The sequence below is a fragment of the Chrysochloris asiatica genome, unplaced genomic scaffold, assembly GCF_000296735.1.
Source record: "Chrysochloris asiatica unplaced genomic scaffold, ChrAsi1.0 scaffold00409, whole genome shotgun sequence".
Lineage (NCBI taxonomy): Eukaryota > Metazoa > Chordata > Mammalia > Afrosoricida > Chrysochloridae > Chrysochloris > Chrysochloris asiatica.
Genome location: NW_006408927.1, coordinates 1,393,863 through 1,413,189, shown reverse-complemented (window position 1 = coordinate 1,413,189; position 19,327 = coordinate 1,393,863). Strand labels below are relative to the sequence as shown.

Genomic DNA, 19,327 nt, shown 5'->3' with positions numbered 1-19,327 from the left:
TCCTTGGGGACCTTCCCCTCACCCCATCTGGATGCCATTTTGACTTAGTGGTCGTAGCCAACCTTCGGGCACCCCAGCCAGACCCTGATCCCACATACCTGGGGGATTTCAGTATCTTCAGCTGGGATAGGCCCAGATCAATGAGCCCCATGGGCACATGGTACTTGGCCCAAGTTAGGGAATAGAGAAAAAAACCAAACACACGTGGGTTTCTAATCCAAACACACTCCTTTATTCAAACTAGGGTCAGACTGGTCAGCGGGGGACACACACCCGAGAAAGTCAGTTTCTGACAAGGCCTTGTGCCACTGGGGGTCTTGGGTTGGACTCTCGGGCCAGCCAGGTAGCCAGAGTCAGCCCCAGGGTGCCTGCAAACACTGCCAGTCGGTCAGTTGACAAAAGGAATAAACAAAAACAAAACACATTCAGTAGATTTCTTCCTTAAGCTCCCAGAGTTTCTGGAGCAGAGAATCCCAGGCCCCAAAGCCAGAGCGAGGAAAGATAGGCACCCGCGCCCCTCAGTGCTGACGGATACCCTGCTTTAAATGATAAAGAAGCCAGGAGACAGCGTAGAAAATTCCTCTTAAAAATCTCACAATTTGTAAATGTATATTTTCTTTCAACATAAAAGTTTACAATATATGGTAACACAAAAGGCTCAGGAAAATAATTTCAATTAAAAAAAAAACACAACAAACTAAGAGGAAGAAAAAGAAACCTGAAGACGTGAATTAAAGCTGAAGACAATTTTTAAAAACCCTGTTGTTTGAACCAGTGACTATTTTTTTATTGTGCTGATGGGTTAGAGAAAGAAAGCTATTTAAAATCTCAGTCCGCACACCCACAGCCTGGCCTCCAGAAGCTGCCCGCTGCCCGCCTCTCTGTCAGCTACAGTGATTGTCGCCAGCTCACAGGTCGGGAGTCCTCGGTCTTGGCTGGGCCCGCCGGGCCGGCTAACGTCGGTACGGGTGGAAGCCTTGCACGTTGTGATTCTGACCTCGGCCAAAGCCACTTCCGCCAGCAGGAGGGCCCCCCGATCCTGGCACTGAGGGTCCTCCATAGGAGGGGGGCTGCTGGCTGGGGTCTGAGAAACCCTGTCCGAAGCCACTCAAGTCCTGTCCATAACCTGCTGAGAGGGGAGAGCCCCGTGAGGACCAGCCAGGAGCACGAGGCTCCACTGCCCACGCACGATGCCTGTTTTCCAGTCAGTGCCGGACACAGCACGTGTGTGTGTGTGTGTGTGTGTGTGTGTGCGCGTGTGTGGGGGTGGTGACCACGAGACCCCGTGCTCGCCGGTGCCAGGGCAGAAGGGCGCAAGCACCCCTCATCCCAATTCTGGCAGGGAGACAAGCCCAAGGAGTCCTGAGCTCTCCCAGAACCACTGGATGGGTCATGGAGGGAAGGCATCCCAGCCTGGTAGCCACTGTCCCAAGCTGCCCAGTGGGGTGAGGCAGGGCAGGGCTGCTGGAAGGCCTTCAAGTCTGGAGCAGCAAACACACTGCAGAAAAGTCCCTCCAGTAGCATGCATGGGGGGAGCTGGAGCAGAGTCTGCACCCCATCAAGGGTGACAACTAACGGATACCCCCATTGACCCCTGGCCAGGCCCCAGAGACCCTGTGGGGTCCTCCCCTGGAGGGGGGACCTGGGCCCTGCTAACTTGGTGGCTTCAAAACACCCGTCAACAGGCCACCAAGGAGCATGGCCATCAAAGTGGCTTGGGTGTAGGGGAGGGGGTACAGTGATGGCCGAGGTCCCACCGGCATCGCTGCCTCTCGGGTGGCAGGAAGCTCTGGGACCCAGAGCTGGTGTCCGAGGCTCGGCTGGTGTTGCGGAGCGGGCCCTGGGTCCCTGAGCGGGTGGTGGGCGAGGGCAGCACTCGTTCCGGGATAGACGCGGGAGGGGTCCCGGGAGGAGCGCCACCTACCTAGGCCACATCACTGCTCGGCCTGACCATAAGAGAGTAAACAAAGCAGGGGCCCGAAGCCTGCCGGGTCTGGAGAATAGGAACCCGGGCCTGGTGAGAAACGAGACCAGGGTGACGAACCCGAGGCTGCCCGCGCAGGAGCGGGCTCACACACCCAAGGGCCCCGTGTATCCCCACTCGCCACAAGCCCGCTGCTCTGCAGGGACTGGCATCTCCAACAGCACTCAGAGCAAAGGACTCACCATGGCAGGAAGGGGTAGGGCCAAGAAAGCGGCTGTCATTCAGCCCTTCCCGCCCAGCCAAGAGAAGGGAGTCTGCCAGTGGGCATCAACACAATGCCCCTACGTGACGGTGCTCCTGTGTATGGAACTGTGGTGTGCCTGCACGTGTGTGAGCCCAGCATGGCAGGCATGACCACCTGGGGCAGCATCTAGGACCCAAGTCCGCCCACAGCCACCAGCTAGCTGCCCCTGTCCAGGCCAAGCAGAGGGGGAGGCCCTCACACAGTTCACGTGCCTCCTCACCACAATCCCACCTCCAGAGAGCACAGGTGCGGCTCCAGCTTCGACCATGTGGAAGACCAAGCCGATGCCTAGCCTGAACCCTGCGTCACCCCACGCTATGCCAGGGAACTCCCCTAGGTGGCTGACAAGAGCTCGACGGTGGCCGTGAAGGTGCTACAGCACCCCGCGGGGACGTGTGCCCTTGGCCTGCCCCAGCGCAGGTTCCAGCTCCACGATCTCAGCACCATACTGCTTCCCTGGCAGCCTGTGCCCCCGGCTCGGGTCCCAGAACCTGTTGCTCTTCCACAAGCAAGACCTCATGCCCTGACCTGGGCAGACCCAGAGAGAGCCCAGGCCGGCGTGCAGTCCTGCCATGTCCTGGTCATTGGAGTCCAAGTGGAGGGGAGGAGGTGGAGGCTGCAGAGCTGGCCAGGAGGATGCCACGTGGTGGGAGCACTGCCTGGCACTTACCATACTGACTGTAGGGGAATTCGGGCTGTGCCGTTGGGGGCTTGCTCATGTCCGGGGCAGCCTGTGACGGAGGTGGAGGGAAGGCCAGCGGTGCTGCTCCCGGAGTGGCTGGTGGAGGAGGGACCCCAGGAGGGGCAAACTGGTCAGGTGGCGGAGGCGGAGGCCCATAGCCAAAGCCTGGGATGAGCAGGAGAGAAAGAGAAAAGCTGAGACCAAGAGCAAGTGGTGTCGGGTTCGGCACCATGAGCCTCCTGAGAAATTCACCATCTGGCAGACCCCAGGCAGGCACCCAAGAAGAAAAGATTCACACACAGTGTTCTCAGGAGGGAGAGCGCACAGAGCTGGAAGCCAGGATGGCATGGATGCATGCTCTGGCTCTCTGGTACCAGCTGGGTGCCCAGGAAGACCTGAGGGCCACAGGGCAGCCCAGTGAGTCCCCAGAGCCCTCAACACAGCCATCAAAGGCAGGATGTACCCCAACCCAGCGTCCAACTTTCTTTACAACTGACCACAAGATTTCTATCCAGCCTTCAACCCTAGAAGCAGAGACTGCACCCCGAGCCCACACTTACTGAACTGAGGAGGGGCACCGTAGCCCTGGGGAAAGCCCTGCGGTGGGGGGAAACCTCCAGAGGGTGTAGACACGATGTAGGAAGTGAATGGTGGGGGCGGCGGGGGGGCTCCTCTGCCTGCAGGGGGCGGCCCATAGCCACCTGTAAGAGAGAGGGCAGGTGTGTACAGTGCAGGACACATGCTGCCCATAGCAGACGCACCCACCACCTGCACGGACTTACCGATTGCCTGTCCTGCTGGTACCCACATTCCTAGAGAGGAAATAGAAGAGGAGAGTTGGTGCCCCGTGAGGTCCCTCCCTCCCAGCCCGGACACCGTGCTCCCCAGCACAGCATCTGCCCTTCTGTCTGTCCCGCTCAGTACTAAGTGAGGGTCCTGTCTACGTGCACGGGCACAGACGCCCCAGCTCAAGGACCTGTGAGGTGTGGTCAGGAGACACCTACAAAGCTCTAGTTCTTGACTGCTGGTGGAGACAAGGCTGTGGGTGTCGGAGCTGGGCTCTATTTTCCAAAGAGGCTTTAAGAAGAAACAAGTTCCGAGAGCCAGCAGCTGTTTAGGGGACTGCCTCATAGGGGGATGAGCCCCTGCTCCCCTGGAAAGCCTTCGTGGGGCAGACTGGCTGCTTCAGGAGATCAGACAGGCCCATTCCCCACACCCCATTCAGTGACGAGCAGCCAGCCTGGTGTCCGGCAAAGCCACTGCACTGTGGGTCTGGAGACCATGGTCTGACGTGCTCACTCAGCTCTGGGCCTTCCTGGAGGCCCCAAGACCAGGCCCAAGGGGAAGAGTTCCAACCACCGGGCCATTGTGGTATGACCCAGTCCTCCCTGTGCTGGCCCAGAAAGCAGCCTGAACTGATGGCACCAGGCTTAGGGTTAGCCCCTTCCCACAGAGCTCCCCTACAGCACCGGCCACAAAGAAGCCTTAGGAACCGCAAGTGTCCGTTTGAATCATAGACTAATTGATCTGTGACCAAGTGCAACTAAAAATTGCTGATGGTTCATAAATACCACAGGATTAGCTTTTGTGTGGGTAAGAAACAGGTCCACACCAGTTCTGGGGTGGGTATGAGATTGGGGGGGTGGGAAATGCCCCACTTTTACCCCCGATGCTTCTGCATAACCCCAAGGACCTCTACGGCACCAACATCCTCAGTCAGGCTCCTGTCCAGGCTGGCCACATCACACGGGGCCTTACCTTGAGGGCCGTATCCTTGTTGCCACGTGGGCGGGGGCTGGCCAGCCCAGCCATTGGCAGCGTTAGGCACGATCCTGCTGCCCCACTGGCTAGCCCCCGGCTGGCCTGGTGTCTGGCTCTTGCTGTCACGAGGCTCTGCCCGCTTCACTTCCACCTAGACAAACCGAGCTGAGGTTTAGGGAGCAGCCGCGGCCCTGAACCCCTTTCCCGTCAGACACACCCGCAGGTAACTTACAACTACACTTAGCATCTTATAACTTAAGACTAAAGACTTAACTATAAACCTTATTTAGGCCGGTAGCTTTTTCTTTAAATAAAAATAAATAAAATAATAATGTATTTTTTCTTTTGCTTTAAAAAAAATAATAATACTAATGTTTCTCAGGTACAATGGGTGTAACTGGAAGCCACGCTGGTCCCTCATAGGGACAGGCCAAGTGCCAGGCCTTCAGGGCAGGGGCCTTCTGGGCACAGGGGCCGTGGTCTCCACCCACCCCCCTGGCCTTACCTGGACCTGGGCCACAAGGGCCAGAGCCCTGACTGGTACCACCAGGATACCTGGGGCTCCCCAAGCCCACCCCATTGCTAGCAATTTGAGCTTATACCTGAGAAACATGGCTGGTTTGTTTACTTAAGGTTTTTACTTCAAATGTCTAATGGAAGATAAAGACTTACCTTCCCCAAGCTAAGGCTTAAAGAATCTTAATTAACTCAAAACAATGTCAGAGGAAATGGATGTGATAGAATCTTACATTACATCTAACAAAAAGTAAACAAACATGCAATAAATGGACATTGGAATCAGTAAGCAATCTTCATACTGTGTTCGTCGGCAGCCCGGTCCTCCTCAGCCCAGGTGGAGGGCGCCCAGCACCTGGGGAGCAGGATGGGCAGCAGGGTGGACCTGGGGCCTGGACATGCCTGGCTTGTTTATGCCGAGGGCTGCGATCCCTTATAAGAGGAGCCAAGTTGCCTCCTGGATGCTCTGCTCTGAGTTTTCACAGGAAAGAGGATAAAGCTACCAAGACCCCGTGGAAGCATCTCAGGGGTTTCGTTGTCTGGCTCTACATTAGTAACTCATGATCCTGGCAGCTCGATCTGAAAACCCTTCCTGGAGGGCCGCTCTAGCTCCAGACCACGAGGACAAGGAAATGCTCATCACGGAAACCATGGGAGCAGGGGACCCATTCAGAGAGCTGTGATGGACCAGCCTTCACAAAAGCTCCTTAGGGGAGCTGCCCTCCACCCTCCCATGGGGAACCTCAGGCATGCCGGCAGTGGACACCCCAATTAACTGGAGGAGCCACCTAATCCACAGACTGGCTCCACCTGGAGAGGGGAGCCCAGAAGCTAGGTTATATTCAGTAAGGAGCAGAATTGGACATCACTGCTCCCAACAAATCCCGGGCCACCCCAGGGAGGCTCCCACACTGAGGAAGCTTCGTGTGCTCTGCGGAATCCTTCTTGCCCCCATGCTGGTCCCAACTGTGAACGTTTGTCAGAGGAGGCTGCCACGTCACGCAGCCTCCTCTGACCTTGGGTTCTGCGCGCCGCTGAGGTAAGCAAGCGCTGCTAGCTGGTCCTGTTGCAATGAGGTTCAAGTGCACAGACACTAGTATAAAAAGGACTGAGCACACACAATGCAGTGCCCCCTCAATATCTAACCCACAAGAACAGCCAGCCACCTGTCAGCAGGGTTGACACGTTAGACAGGGCTAGGAGAATGCTGACCAGGCCAAAGAAAGTGGTCAGTTTGGACTCTCAGGAGCTGGTTCAGCATCGCCGCTGCTGCCGGCATGCACTAGGCCAGCCTTAAAAGACTCAGGAGCCCTGCCAAGATACGGGAGCCCAGAGCTCCTGTAAACAGTCCCACCCAGGAGGACACCTACCCATAACTGGCTGGAAAGGACCACTAAGGGGGGGCCGCCTGCACCTGCCAGGGCTCCCTCTCCCCGCTCACCTTGTGGCAGCAACACAGTATGAAGATGAAACAACCCGGGGTCACTTCACTGCGTGGTGGTTAAATCTATCGAGAGCATGTGGTTGTACCGGACTTTCACAGTAAGTGACCCGATTTAAAAACACCAATCCTTCATGATGTTTACATTTCACTCGTTTTGACACAGGACCTCAGTTCTCCAAGGTCCTCTGCTTGTCCCGCCATTGGGCCAGGACTACACAATCTCATGAGATATACATCTGAAGGAGTGGTAACTGCAACCAAGCCTGAGGCAACGCCGTGGTCCCCCTGGGCCAGCCTGCCTGGGATTTGCTCATCCTGGGCACCCCATCCAGCTCCCCACTCCCGGTCCTCCCTGCAGGCAGCGGTCGGTCCCTGACTAGCCACCACTTCCCGGAGCCGAGGGCCTTGTAGCCAGGCTCGAGGCAGACTGTTGGCCTGGTCTCCTGAGAAGGGGCGTGGTCACCAGGGAAACCCCTAGGTTGCCTAAGACTTGGTTTGGTCTTAAGGTAAAATAAAACTACAACTACACACTTTTTTGCCCATGATGTCGTGAAAATGCATGTTGACAGCCTGGTCCACTGATTGTTCGTCCTCGAAAGTAATAAATCCAAAACCTAGCCAACGACGAAGAGTGAATCAAGGTAGCAGGGTGTTGTGACACAAAACAGGATGATGAACAGTATTAGGGACGGACCGAGGGATTGGCCCAGGTTTCAGCTAAGCATCATGTACACTGGGGCCTGAGGCACGGTCACCAGAGCTGTGCTCCTGCCAAGGCCAACATGCAGCAAACCAGGCTGCAACCAGGACTGGGGCCCACAGGCAGACGGAGCCACCTGCCACTGAGCAACGCAGCCCTGGTGACCTTGAACACTGGGGGCGGCAGCTGTCTAGAGCTCCGTGTTGAAACCACCTGCGGACAGAGGCTCATGTTTTGGAAAGAGTAAAGCAGTCAGGCCCGACTCCCAGTGCGTCCTCAACTGCTGACATGAGCGAGCGGGGAGTGGGGGAGCAAACACCAATGAAGAGGCCACTGCTAGAATGTTCCGGCTGGGGCCTGCTGAGCTCGCTCATGAGACCACCCGCACGCAGGTAAACATGTGAGGCGGGAGCCCTGCCTAGCCAGGTGTGGGCATCGTGCATGTCTCGGCTTCTCTGAAACCTAGGTCCTCCCCCTCGGCTTGCAATTTGCTTTGCAGCTAGTGCTGACAGCAGCAGATATCGTTCTAAAGCGGTTCACAGGACAGTTCTCTATCGAGTTAGTGTCTCACTATGCTTAACCAAAGTTCCACAGGACAGCTCTCTATGTACAGTTAGTGTCTCGCTAAGCTTATCCAACACTGTTGGTTAAGCCCACGGAGGCCTACCAGAGGTGATATACGTACGTAGATATGTGTATGTAGATATAGATAAATAAATAAATAAATATATAAATAGCTAAATATAGATATTTAAATAAGTAATTAAAGTACACAAAGATACAGGCCAAAACGGATTCCAGCAGGTCAAATTCTGCTGTCAGCAGCAAGAGCAAGAGGCATCATGTAATCAAAAAAGAAAAAATTTAAAGGAAAAACAATTTAGTGTCTCCCAAACACGAGAAGGTGGCAGTATAAACGAAGTTTGGTTGGTCTGGGCTGAGTGCGACCAGACTACAGGGCGGCTCATCCTCAGGGGCTACTTAGCAGAGAGGGCCGTGGATTCCCACCACCCAGACAGCAGACAGTGGCTGGCCGCAGGAAAACCAAGGATGGACGTGGCCGGAAGGCTAGGTGCCGAGCACAGTCTGTGGAGGGACCGTGTGGATGAGTTCACAGCATGAGGAAGGTGGCTGCAGCAGAGTGAGCACACAGTTGAGGGGTGCAGGAAGCCGACCAGTGCCCTCAGGCACACCAAGTGGGGCCAAACAGGACAAATGTGCAGAGCTGTGGGCAGGCGGAAGCAGGACCCACCAGGAGCAGAAAGGGCAAAGAGGCTGGTGAAGAACCACTGGGAATGGGTCTTGTTATGTACCCAACATGCACTCATGGCACCAGACAAGCACATGGACATCCACAAACAACGCAGAGCAAGCCTGAAGCTGCTTTGTGAAGAGGGCAGGCAGCCCCCTCGGAGACACAGCTGGACACAGGACCACGAGGGACAGAGCTGGGAAGCAGCAGGGCAGAGAGCTACGGTGAGGTCAAGTGAGGGCAAGGTAAGTCAGGGTGGCTAGGCGAGTGTGGGCAATCTGTGCTGGCACCGGGCCATCAACAAAGGAGACACATGGAGATGCTGACACACAAGAGACACATACACAACCCTGTGTGAGAAGTGTATCCCTGCTCTAACACCAGAGAGAGACAGGAGCGGGAGAGGGAACAGAGGAGAAGGTGACAGACAGCTCTAAGAGGCAGATGGGCCAAGAAAACAGGAAGGGGGCTTCTGGAATGCCCCTCATGGCTTGTGTGTGCTCTCTGAGGGGAGACCCCAGGGGCCTGAAGGTGAGGACGATGCAACCACACAGGAAGGAGCCGGGGCCCAGAGCCCAACAGCCCCCACTGATGTTCCCTGTGCTCTGGCTCCTCCTGCCCCAGGCAGCGGTATGGCCGAGGGTAAGGGCCAGCCCGGGCCGGTCCTAGCAGGCGTGGAGGGCTGGGAAGGAGTAGCACTTGGAGCTTCACAAGATCAGAGGTGACACTCGGAACAGAACACAGCTCGGTGATGAAACAACACATTCCAGACTGTAACATTGGCTCAAGTGAAGGAGTGTCTGAAACCACAGGCTCACGTGCTCCTGGTCCCTCTAACACGACAACAGTGTCAGAAGCGCCGAGTCCTGGGTTAAGGAGGCCCCTGGCGAGGAATGTCTAGGGACTGCATCTGTCGGAAGAGCCAACACACTGAAACTTCGTTTACACCCCACTGGAGCGAGCCCGTGCCCTCCTGACTGTGGACCTGGCCTGTACCTGTGTGATAGCATTTAGCACCTGGGGAAGAGAAATCTCAAGAGATCGTTAATCACACACAATGCAGAAAGAGAGGAAAACAACTTACTTAACAGTACTGTACTTTACTATAAAATACTTAAATAGGTCGCTAAGCACATACGTCTAAATTAAAATTAAGACTAAGACTTAACAGCTTAATCAACATGGAGTGGGGAGTACATTACTTCATCATGAAAACAGGGATGGAAGTTCAAATGGCAAACTATTCTCCAGCATGGCAGAGCATGCTGCGGCCGCGGCGGCGTTTGGCTCGGCTCAGCTCGGCTCAGCAGGCGAGGAGCTATCTCTGGATCCACCACAGAGACACTAAATGCGAGCACCAAAGACGAAAGGGTGGGGCAGATGGCAGCAGCTCTCAAAAGGGCCAGACGTCAGAACATCACCCAGCAGCGCACCCACCAGGGTGGCTCTGTACCTCCTGTCTGCCCCACTGATTCCAGGGCCCCCCAAAAACGAAAAGGAAACAAACAACAACAAAAATGAGGCGGCAGAAGGTGGGCTTCAAAAGCAGGGGTAGGGACACACCCACCGTTGGACTACACTAGTGCTAACTGAAAACAGAACTGTGAAGAAAAGAAACACAAATCTTCAATATACACTTAAAACCAGAAACCAGATTGAAAGTCACACTGAGTTGTAAAAATGCCAAATGGAGCTAAGAGGAGGTCGTGCCAGCCGGAGGTGGGTGCACGCAGGCCCTGACTCAGGATGGCTGCCGCGCCAGTGTCTGGGTGAGATAGTTTGCCATCTGAGGGAGGAGGTGGGAGGAAAAAGCTCAGGGACAAACAAGGTCTGCCTTTACCTCGAGGCCTCTGCTTCTCGGCATCATAGATCATCACCACCTCTGTGACCTGCCACAGAGAGAGCGAGTTAAGAGGGCCGAACTCCCCAAGAGCCGCTGAGCCTCTGCCCATTAGAATCACAGCTGTCTGTGAGGCTGCACTGAGCTCTGGTGTCCTGGTTGTGGGGTGGGGGGCTGCCTGACAAAGTACAACAGCCAGAGGGAAAGGGACACCAGGGCCCAACCCCCTGCCTGGCCCAGATGGCATCCTTCCCATTCACTGCAGAGAAAGGGGACCAAGACCACCCCGTCCCGATCTCCAACTGTGGCACCACATCCTGGCCCTCCTCTCCTGTGTCCCCAGCATGTCCCACATGCAACAGTGCTGTCTGCCAGACATCATTCCTCACAACATCAAAAACCAAATCACAGGAGAATGGTCTTCGTCACTGAACAACCATGAGGCGGAACAGGGATGTAAGGCTCCAGTGAAGGCCCAGGCAGTCCAGGGTGGCCAGAGAGGCTCCACAGAGCCCAGTTAAGAGCCAGGAAAGCGAGGCCCATCCCCTCTTCCACCCCAACCTGGGCCAGGCCAGAGCTCTCCTCTACAGGGCAGTAGTGGCCCCCATGCTTAGGGGTGGACCTGGAGACCGAGGGGCGAGGCTGCAGAGCCCAGACCAGCTCCGACGCTCGAGCTGAACCCTACTGCTGCTCAGATATGACCCTAACGCTTGGCACCCATGAACCAAACGTCAGGCCTGAGGAACAAAGGGACTCCCACAGAGGTATAAAGCGGGCGTGCAGGGAGGCTGCATCTCTGGTCTTTTCTTTACAGATGGAGGGAAAGGAAATACAGAATAGAGGGCTACCACATGCTTAAAAGTCCCCTAACAGATGGACCCACTACTGCTCCGAGAGGGTCAAGGAACAGCAAACAAACACATGTGCATGTGTGTGTGAGAGCGAGATGGGGAGAAGGGGGGTGTGTGTGACAGACGAAGGGGGAAAACCGGGGTGTGACGTGGGGGGGAAGACCAGATGATGTGTATGTGAGAGGGACAGGGGAGAATGAGGGTGGGGTGTGTGTGCGCGTGCATGTGAGTGAGAGAGAGAGAGAACATAAGAGAGACAGGGAAAGGCCTTCTAGGTCCCACCCACCAGTGGTGGCTACACAGAAAAGCACTCACCACTCCAAATTTCTTGAAGTACTCCCTGAGCTCTGTCTCACCACAGTTGTGAGGAATTCCACCGACAAATATTTTATTTGATTTACTGTTATCGCTCCTGGGTCCTTTCTGCTGTTTCAAAATGGAGACGGTAATTAGTTGGCTTGGGGCTGTGAGAACGACTTTGCCTGTGTTGTCATTGGTTCCCGTGGTCAGTAACAGCTGTCCCCTCCACCCCACACCAGAGAGACTGGCGTACGTAGCTATGGGGTGCTGACTACCACGGCCAGAAGACATAAGAGCCCACAGGGTGCAAACTGGCAGGTGAGCAACACAAGGTGGTACCATGATCAGTGGCGCAGAGACCCAGACCTTCCCTGAGCCCCAACTGTGCAGGGCTGCTTGGAGGCCACTGCTCCCCCTGTCCTTCCTTCTGGTCTCTCACCCCCAACCCCAGGACACCAGGCCCCAGGTCATCCTTGGTGTTCTGGTTTTATCCAGCTGTGGTTATGTTGTCTGTTTGTCAACATCCCCAAGTTTGCTGTTTGCCTACTGTATGTATCTCAAGGCAATTAAGAAGCTGAGAGACATCACCCAGCCAAGGGCACAGGGGTCTCGGTGGGACCCTAGTTTGAAGAGCGGCAGCCTGGGCAGGAAGAATGTGATCTCAACAGATGCGTCTGCAATTGGAGGTTAACAGAGACAGACTTGATGGATCAATCTGGCAGACTGACCACTGCTGAGCCCAGTGTGGAGGCAGTGCGGTGTACCAGGCAGAACAGCTCTCGAGTATAGGGGCACACCTCTGGCACACAACAGCCAGGTAACCCACACTGGACAACAGAGAACTTGGGAGCATCCACTAATGGCCAGTTTTAACAAGAGCTGCCATTCACACACGGCAGTGTAGGATGGATGCATGGCCCAGGAGTCAAAGAAGGGTTACCACCAAGGAGAGACTAGAGAGGGTGCTGGAAATAAGAGAGGGAGAAAGGAGTGTTGCACCACCGAGAGGGTCGGTCACTTGTGGACGAATGGGCGTCTTCTGGACTAGGAGACACTGAGGCTGATGGCTCAACCCGAGCCACCCTGCACTGCTCCAGTGTCAACAACAGAGACTTCTGTCAGGAAATCTCCCTCTCCCGTAGGCAAGCTTCTTACCCAGCCTTCCTTGGGCCGTGTCCTTTCCGGCTGCATCCCCCGGGGTGTGCATGGCTTTGGGTCGATCTATGGGAAGGGTCAAACCAGGCACCGTGAATAGGAAACTCTCTGCTTTCGGAGAGCCGTAGCCAGCAGGACACACCCACCCAGAGACCACGTTAAAGGAACCAAAGGAGGAGTAAAGAGGCAGGAGAGGAGCCTTACATTCCGACCATCCAGGGTGTGTGGTCTGCTGGCCAGCACCGTCCCCACACAGTTTGGGTCTTTGAATTTCACAAAGCCAAAACCTCGTGACTGGTTGGTGGTTTTGTCCTTCATAATAACACAGTCCACAACTTCTCCATATTGGGAAAAGTAGCTGCGCAGCGTCTCTGCTCAGAGAATGGGGGCAGAAACACAAACACACACAACCAGAGGGTTACGCCAAGTCTCACGGTGGACGTGACGCGCACAGGCATGCACTAATCCAAATCTCATGGTGGACATGACACATACAGGCACGTGCTCTCTCTCCTAGTATCAGCCTTACCTGAACAGGGTGCACCTAGCAGCCTGAGACACGAGGGGGTAAAGGAGGGTCGTGTTTGCGTCCATTCAGGAGATTACCAGGTCGACATCACACACTCCCCCTCGCGGTTCCGAACCCCAAAGCCTTCTGTGCACCTACAGGCCTCTTGCCTCCAAACCTACCTGGCCTGTAGCTAGGAACCCGTCATCCAAACTCTTCCCTGGAACGCGGACATGAAATGAAAACCAAGTCCAACAATTCCAAAGGACACGACAGTCCCAATTCAACGCCCTCAAAAGGAAGACACCGTCACAGGACTGCATTCACACAACTCAAGGACCAAGGCACACTGGGAACACAGACACTGCTTGCACCTACCTTGGGTCGTGCTCCAATCCAGACCACCCACGAAGAGCTTCCTACAACACAAACAAGTGTCAGAGCCTGGGCCTCAGAGTCTCTCTTACAGTCCCCAGCAGGGTGACTGCAGACAGAAGCCACAGCCAGCACCATGGGGACATTAACGTTTGCAGCGTGCCACGTGGAAACCCCAGGACTGTATATAAAGGCCCATCGCTGAACAAGGCTAGGACAGCTCTGAGGGAGGGTCCCAGCATTTCCACACATTTCACTATCCAGACAATCTGGAAGAGTCTGGCTCGGAGCGAAAATGCAGGACACATAAGGGTCACAAACACAGAAAACACTAGGCGCATGCGCACACACGTAGAAAACGAGGCAGGCATGTACACACACACCACACACACACACACAGAAGAGAAGCCAGATCACAGGCAATCTCTGAATGACACTCCACAGAACTAGAGCCCACCACTGGCCCTGCAGCCTTCATGACCCCCTCTGGTCTGAGTCCAGGGTAGGGATGTCTGTCCCTCCATAGCCTTGGTCAGCAAACTGCGATGTTGTTCATCTTGGGGAGGGCGCCTCACACACCCACTCAGTCATGCCCACAGTGGGTGGTGGGCAGGATAGAAAATGAAAGTTGCTCGGAGGGTAGAGTGACCAGCACCCTGGCTGAGTTGGAAGCCAGGTGCCAAATGAGTGGTCTTTCCAGCTGCTGAGCAGACCTCAGGGCCAACCCTTGCCCAGCCCCATGTGTGTAGCCCCACACCACACAAAGGCCCTCAGGGGATTGTGGGAGGTGCACCCTTGTCCTGTGCCACAGCCAAACTAGCACTACATGAAACACATGTGTGCATGCACTCACACCATACAAGGGGAGTGAGTATTGGGCCTGGGTAAGGGCACATCCACTGACCAATCCTGTGTAAATATCCTGGTCTTGAAGGCCAAAGGATTGAGAAGTGGCCTTGGACACAGCCCTGTACCGTCTCCCAGATGGGCATCACTCCTGCCCTGACCCCCAAACCCACTGTGAAGTAGTGAATGACCTCACAGATCCCCCCTTCTAGCCACAGTGCTTGGAACCCCACTCCACTAAGTTAGTGGGACTATGTACCCGAGGAGCTCTGGGAGCGCAGTGCGCAGTGGGTACAAATCGGGCTGCGAACCACAAGGTCAGCAGTTCAAAACTACCAGCTGTTCCGCAGGAGAAAGATGAGGCTTTCTGCTCCCATAAAGATTTAGTCTCGGAAACCCAGTACAGGGTCACTATGAGTCCAAATCAACTCCACGGTACACAGCCCCCAGCCACCATGTACGTGAGATGTTCAGAGCCCACCCACAAAACTATCAGTGATGTGTGTGGTAGCCTTGAGGGGTCAGTGCTGCTGCTGTTACTGTTAAATGCTACTGAGTAGGTTTCAACTCGTAGCACCTCGTGTAGGATGCAGAGTTTCTGAAAGGTGGACCTTGCAAACCCTACTGAGGGGCTTGCTCAGTTTTACCATCCTGTGAGGCTTACAATGAGCCATGCTAGTGGCACGAAGAGGGCAGTTCATGACCATCAAGAAAACAGGAGCAGAGCCCACCCTTTGTACTTGGGGTCCCTGTACTGAGAACCTCCTAGACTCAGGTTGACAAGGCTGTAATGCCAGAGAGCTGACTAGAAGCAGCTGAAACAGAACCAGCTGACTGGCAGGACATAACACAGTCGAGGCTTCCTCCCTGGGCCAGAGGCTGGTTGGCCAAGTGGGACAGCTCGGGTAGTTATTAGCACAGCTGAAGGGCCGAAAGCCCAGAGAGGAACAGAGGCAAGCCTGCCTAAGGGCATGGCTGAGACCAGACTGTCGGGATCAAACTGTACCCAATGTTCCTCAACCTGAACTCTAACCTGTTATTTCCCTAACAAACCCCATGACTGAGGTTGGTGAGTTCTGAGTGGCCAGTGCTACACATTATTTAGCCCAACAGAAAATGCGTGGGAGGGACAGGTGGTATCAGAATTGCTCCCACCCCCCAAAAAAAGGCTAGAAAGTGGCGCTTATCTGATGACCACAGGGATTAGCCTTGGGGCTGCTAAGCCACCACTGCCCCTGCTCTACAAACTCCAGGGTGACCATACAGTGGCTGCACCAGGAAATGAGGCCTCTGAGGGCTTCCTGTGCGCCTGCGCGGACCCCCACTGGAACCGAGGGACCGTCTCCCAGGCAGCACTTGGCATGTTTCCCAGAGTGTAAGGCCTGCCGCACCCCGGGCTCAGGCAGCCTTCGGCCTCTCAGGGCCACACTGGGCCTTACGTCCTGTGAGCCAGCACAGCCGTGGGCTGCCAGGCCGAGAGCAACCACCATTGCCCTCCAGGCCTCCACACAGCCTCGTCTAAGGTAGGAAGGAAGCAAAAGGACTGCGCGCCATTGAGACACTTCCCAAGGAACCTAAGACACAGAGCCTCGTTCCCCGTAGGAAGCAGGCCCAGGCTGGAAACCCTCACCTCACACCGAGGCCCTGAGGGTCTGTCAACACGTTCTCTTCTTTTGACCCGCTCCCCCTCCGGCCCCCACCCCCACCCCCGTGACTGTGGAAGCCCAGAGCACTCAGAAGCCCCCCCACGGACTGCTGTGGACCCTGAAGGCAAAGCTCTGGGCCTGGCCATTCCAGGGGACTCTAAGCCCCACCTGCACACCTGACCACCACCCAGCTGTGCCCCAGCAATGGCGAGTCTGAGAGGACTGAGGACAAAGACAAAGACAATAGAACAGCATCTGTGAGGCTAGCTACAGGAGCCGCAGCTGGGCCAAGCCCAGGATTCTGCCTGGGTCACAAGGAACAGAGGACCCCATGTCTGGAGCCAACTCCTCAAAAGGGCCACAAGCAGAGTGGAAGGAGGGGCTCCAGGACTGGCCCCTCCCCTCCCCAGGTAACTCTAGGCAAGCCCTCTCCGGACATGCAGAGGGCACAAAACGTCCTGGCCCTGGCATGGGCCTCAGTGCCCCCATCCTGCTCATGGGGAGAGAAAGCCTCAGCACTCAGGAGCCAGGACTGGTAATGACTGGGCAATAACGCCAACGTGTCCCACGTCACTAAATCCCCCAGGTGAAGACTGTTAAAAGAATGAAGACAACAGTCACGGGAAACGGCTCAGGAAAGCGCAGAGCACCATGGGCAGTGTCTGGGGTTCACACAACACCGGACACAATCACAAGGGCCGTACATACACAGAGCCGGAGCAGACAGCGGGTTCTCTCTCACTGACGGGGGATTTCTGAGGCCATTCGGGTCATCCGGACTGGGGGGGGGCATTGAGTGGGTGGAGAACAATTCCCCTGTCTCAGCTGTGCCATGGGGAGACCCTGCTCCCGTGGCCATGTCTTGCCAACACCCTCCAGAAACCACAATGCCCACCACTCTGGCTTCTGGCCACTTTGCTCCCTGATCACCCACATTGAGACCCCGGGGGGTGGGGACGACACCCTCCACTCTTCCTCATCCCCAGCAGCCTTCCCCACTCCAGCTGACCTGCTCTGCAGGGATGCCCAGCGCCACATAGGAGCAGCACCATGTGGCTCAGTGGGCACCTGAGGTCACCTGTGACCCCCTCTCCCCATGACACAAAGGAGCGCCGCCCCTACCCAGGCACCAGGCTCCCAGCAGACACTAACATGACACCAGAGGGACCGTGGGGTTCAAGGAGGCAGGGACCTGCAAGGATCTGGCCCTGGGAGCAACCAGAGACCCTCCCAAGTGTCCCTTCAAGGTCACGTGGCTGCATCGGCTCCTTGGTAAGCCAGGTGAGCAGGGACACGCAGGGGACGGTGCCCACCGTCAGGCCCCTGGGTGCTCAGGGCAGCCCCGTGCCGACACACTTCAGCCCCTGACCCGGGTCCAGGGCGGGCACCGCAGCTCAGCACCTCTGCCCCCCACTTCCCAGGACGCGCCGCCCGCTCACACCTATCACCCACCCCGGCCCGGCGGGCTCACATGGTCCCCCGTCGGCGGGGACAGGCCTCAGGCGGCCCGGCCCGCCCGCCACGTGCGCCGGCGGGAGGCTCCCGGGACCCACCGTTCGGTGCCCCATAACGAGGAGTCAACGAGGGCTCCCCCTCGGGGTGTACCCACGTCAGGAAGACGGAAGAGCTCCGGATCCCCCCAAGAGCATCGGTTCGGGGCTCTCTACAGCCTGGAAGCGACAGGGACGCCCCGGAGTCCCAAAGGCTCCGATTAGGGGTCCCCAAAGCGGGAAGTGCAGAAAGAGCGCCCCAGGCCCCCAAGGGTACCCGTTCGGGGTCCGCTACAGACCGGAAGTTTGAAAAGGAGACCCAGACCCCCCTCAGAGCCTCCCGCTCAGGTTCCCCCCCCCCCCCCCCCGTGAGGAAGCCGGGAAGCGGCGGGGACGCCCCGGACCATTCGAGGGCGCCTTTCGGGACCCCCCAGCCTAGAAGTTAGGGCTCGGACACCCCGGACCGCTGTCTTCCGATCCCCAGCCGGAGTGACCTTGACAGGGCGGCGTTTCGCGGGCCGGGGCGGCGGCGACGGCCCAGCGCCCGCCAGTCCTCACCCGATCTCGTCGGCGCCCGAGTTATTCATGGCGGCGGTGGCGGCGCTCGGCGTCCCCGGGCCTCCTAGCTCGCTCCCGCCTCCGGAAGGTCACCCGCCCGTCGCCCTCTCCACAGCCGCGGCCCGGATCTGCGCAACGGCGGCGGTGGCGGCGGCGGCTGCTACCTCCTCCCCTAAGCGCCAACGGTCACCGCGCGTCCCCGCGCCCGCGCCGCCGCCCTGCGCACGCCCGGGCGCGCTCCCGCACGGGGCCGCCGGGGGCGGGGCCAGGGGTGCGGCGTGCGTGCGAGCGAGAAAGCGTGCGACGTCCGTACGTGCTTGAGGGGCTGTGCCGCCAAGTCGCGGCCGCTGCGCGCCGGGCTTGCTCGGGAGCGGCTGCATACGTCGCCGCGGAGCACGCTGGAAAGTGGAGTCCGACGTTCTGGCCCTGACTCCTCATGGGGAGGGGCACACGGCAGGGCCGAGCCACGTGCGGGCGCGTGAGGATGTACGTGCGCGGCAGCGGAATGCGCGTGAACGAGCGCGCGGGCTGGCGCTCTGGGCTAGGCACCGCGGAGAGCAGCGCCACTTCCGTTTCCTCTTTGACTCTGGTCGGAAGTCATCACGGCGTGTGGCCTGAGCTGCCGAAGAAATCCTTTTCCCGACGCCACGTGGCCATACAAAGCATCACCAGCTCGTTCATTTCTGCGCCTTCGCCACTCCTGTTGCCCCCATTTCATAGAAGAGGAAACCGAGGGTCAGAGAGGCCCAAGGTCACTCTGAAGTCACGAATTCAGTGAATAGCCACACATAATGATTGAGCCCCTATTATGTGTCAAATTCTATTTTAGTTCCTGCCTTCGGTGGTCTACACCAGTAGTTTTTAACGGAGGACAGCCTGAACCCAGAGAACATGGGATGTTTGATGACCTTTTTGGTTTTCATGATTAGGAGGTGCTAAAGCATCCAGTGAGTGGATTCCGGGGATGCTGCTCAAAACCCTGCACAGTACACAAGACAGCCCCACCCCCAGAGAATTTAAGACCCGATCCTCACTGACAATACTAAATAGACGCGGAGGAGTCAGATCTGACTTGAGGAACGGCTGGTGGGTTTATCCTAACACCACACCAGGACGCCCAACAATTGCTGCTTTAGTAACTTTCAACTCGCCAGTCTCTTGGTGGCCTGGTGATT

General features: G+C 56.8%; 1 protein-coding gene across 1 annotated transcript; it reads right to left on the bottom strand.

Annotated features, from left to right (window-relative positions):
- Window positions 1–754: 754 nt before the first annotated feature.
- DAZAP1 (DAZ associated protein 1) lies at window positions 755–18,363 on the bottom strand. The gene is made up of 12 exons (XM_006876721.1): window positions 18,153–18,363; window positions 13,616–13,656; window positions 12,934–13,100; window positions 12,730–12,795; window positions 11,590–11,700; window positions 10,424–10,472; window positions 7,163–7,245; window positions 4,669–4,822; window positions 3,693–3,722; window positions 3,471–3,611; window positions 2,899–3,075; window positions 755–1,129 (listed from the first exon to the last, which is right to left on the bottom strand). The coding sequence occupies exons 1-12, from the start codon at window positions 18,179–18,181 to the stop codon at window positions 954–956; spliced, it is 1,224 nt and encodes a 407-aa protein (XP_006876783.1). The 5' UTR covers window positions 18,182–18,363; the 3' UTR covers window positions 755–953.
- Window positions 18,364–19,327: the final 964 nt, after the last annotated feature.

Bases quoted from the DNA above. Each gene is read 5' to 3' on its own strand.
- DAZAP1 (XM_006876721.1), bottom strand. From the start codon at position 18,181: ATGAATAACTCGGGCGCCGACGAGATCGG. The intron at 10,473-11,589 runs GTGAGTGCTTTT...TCTCTGTGGCAG, and splicing joins ACTTCAAGAAATTTGGAGTG to GTCACAGAGGTGGTGATGAT. The intron at 1,130-2,898 runs GTAAGTGCCAGG...CTCCCCTCTCAG, and splicing joins ATTCCCCTACAGTCAGTATG to CAGGTTATGGACAGGACTTG.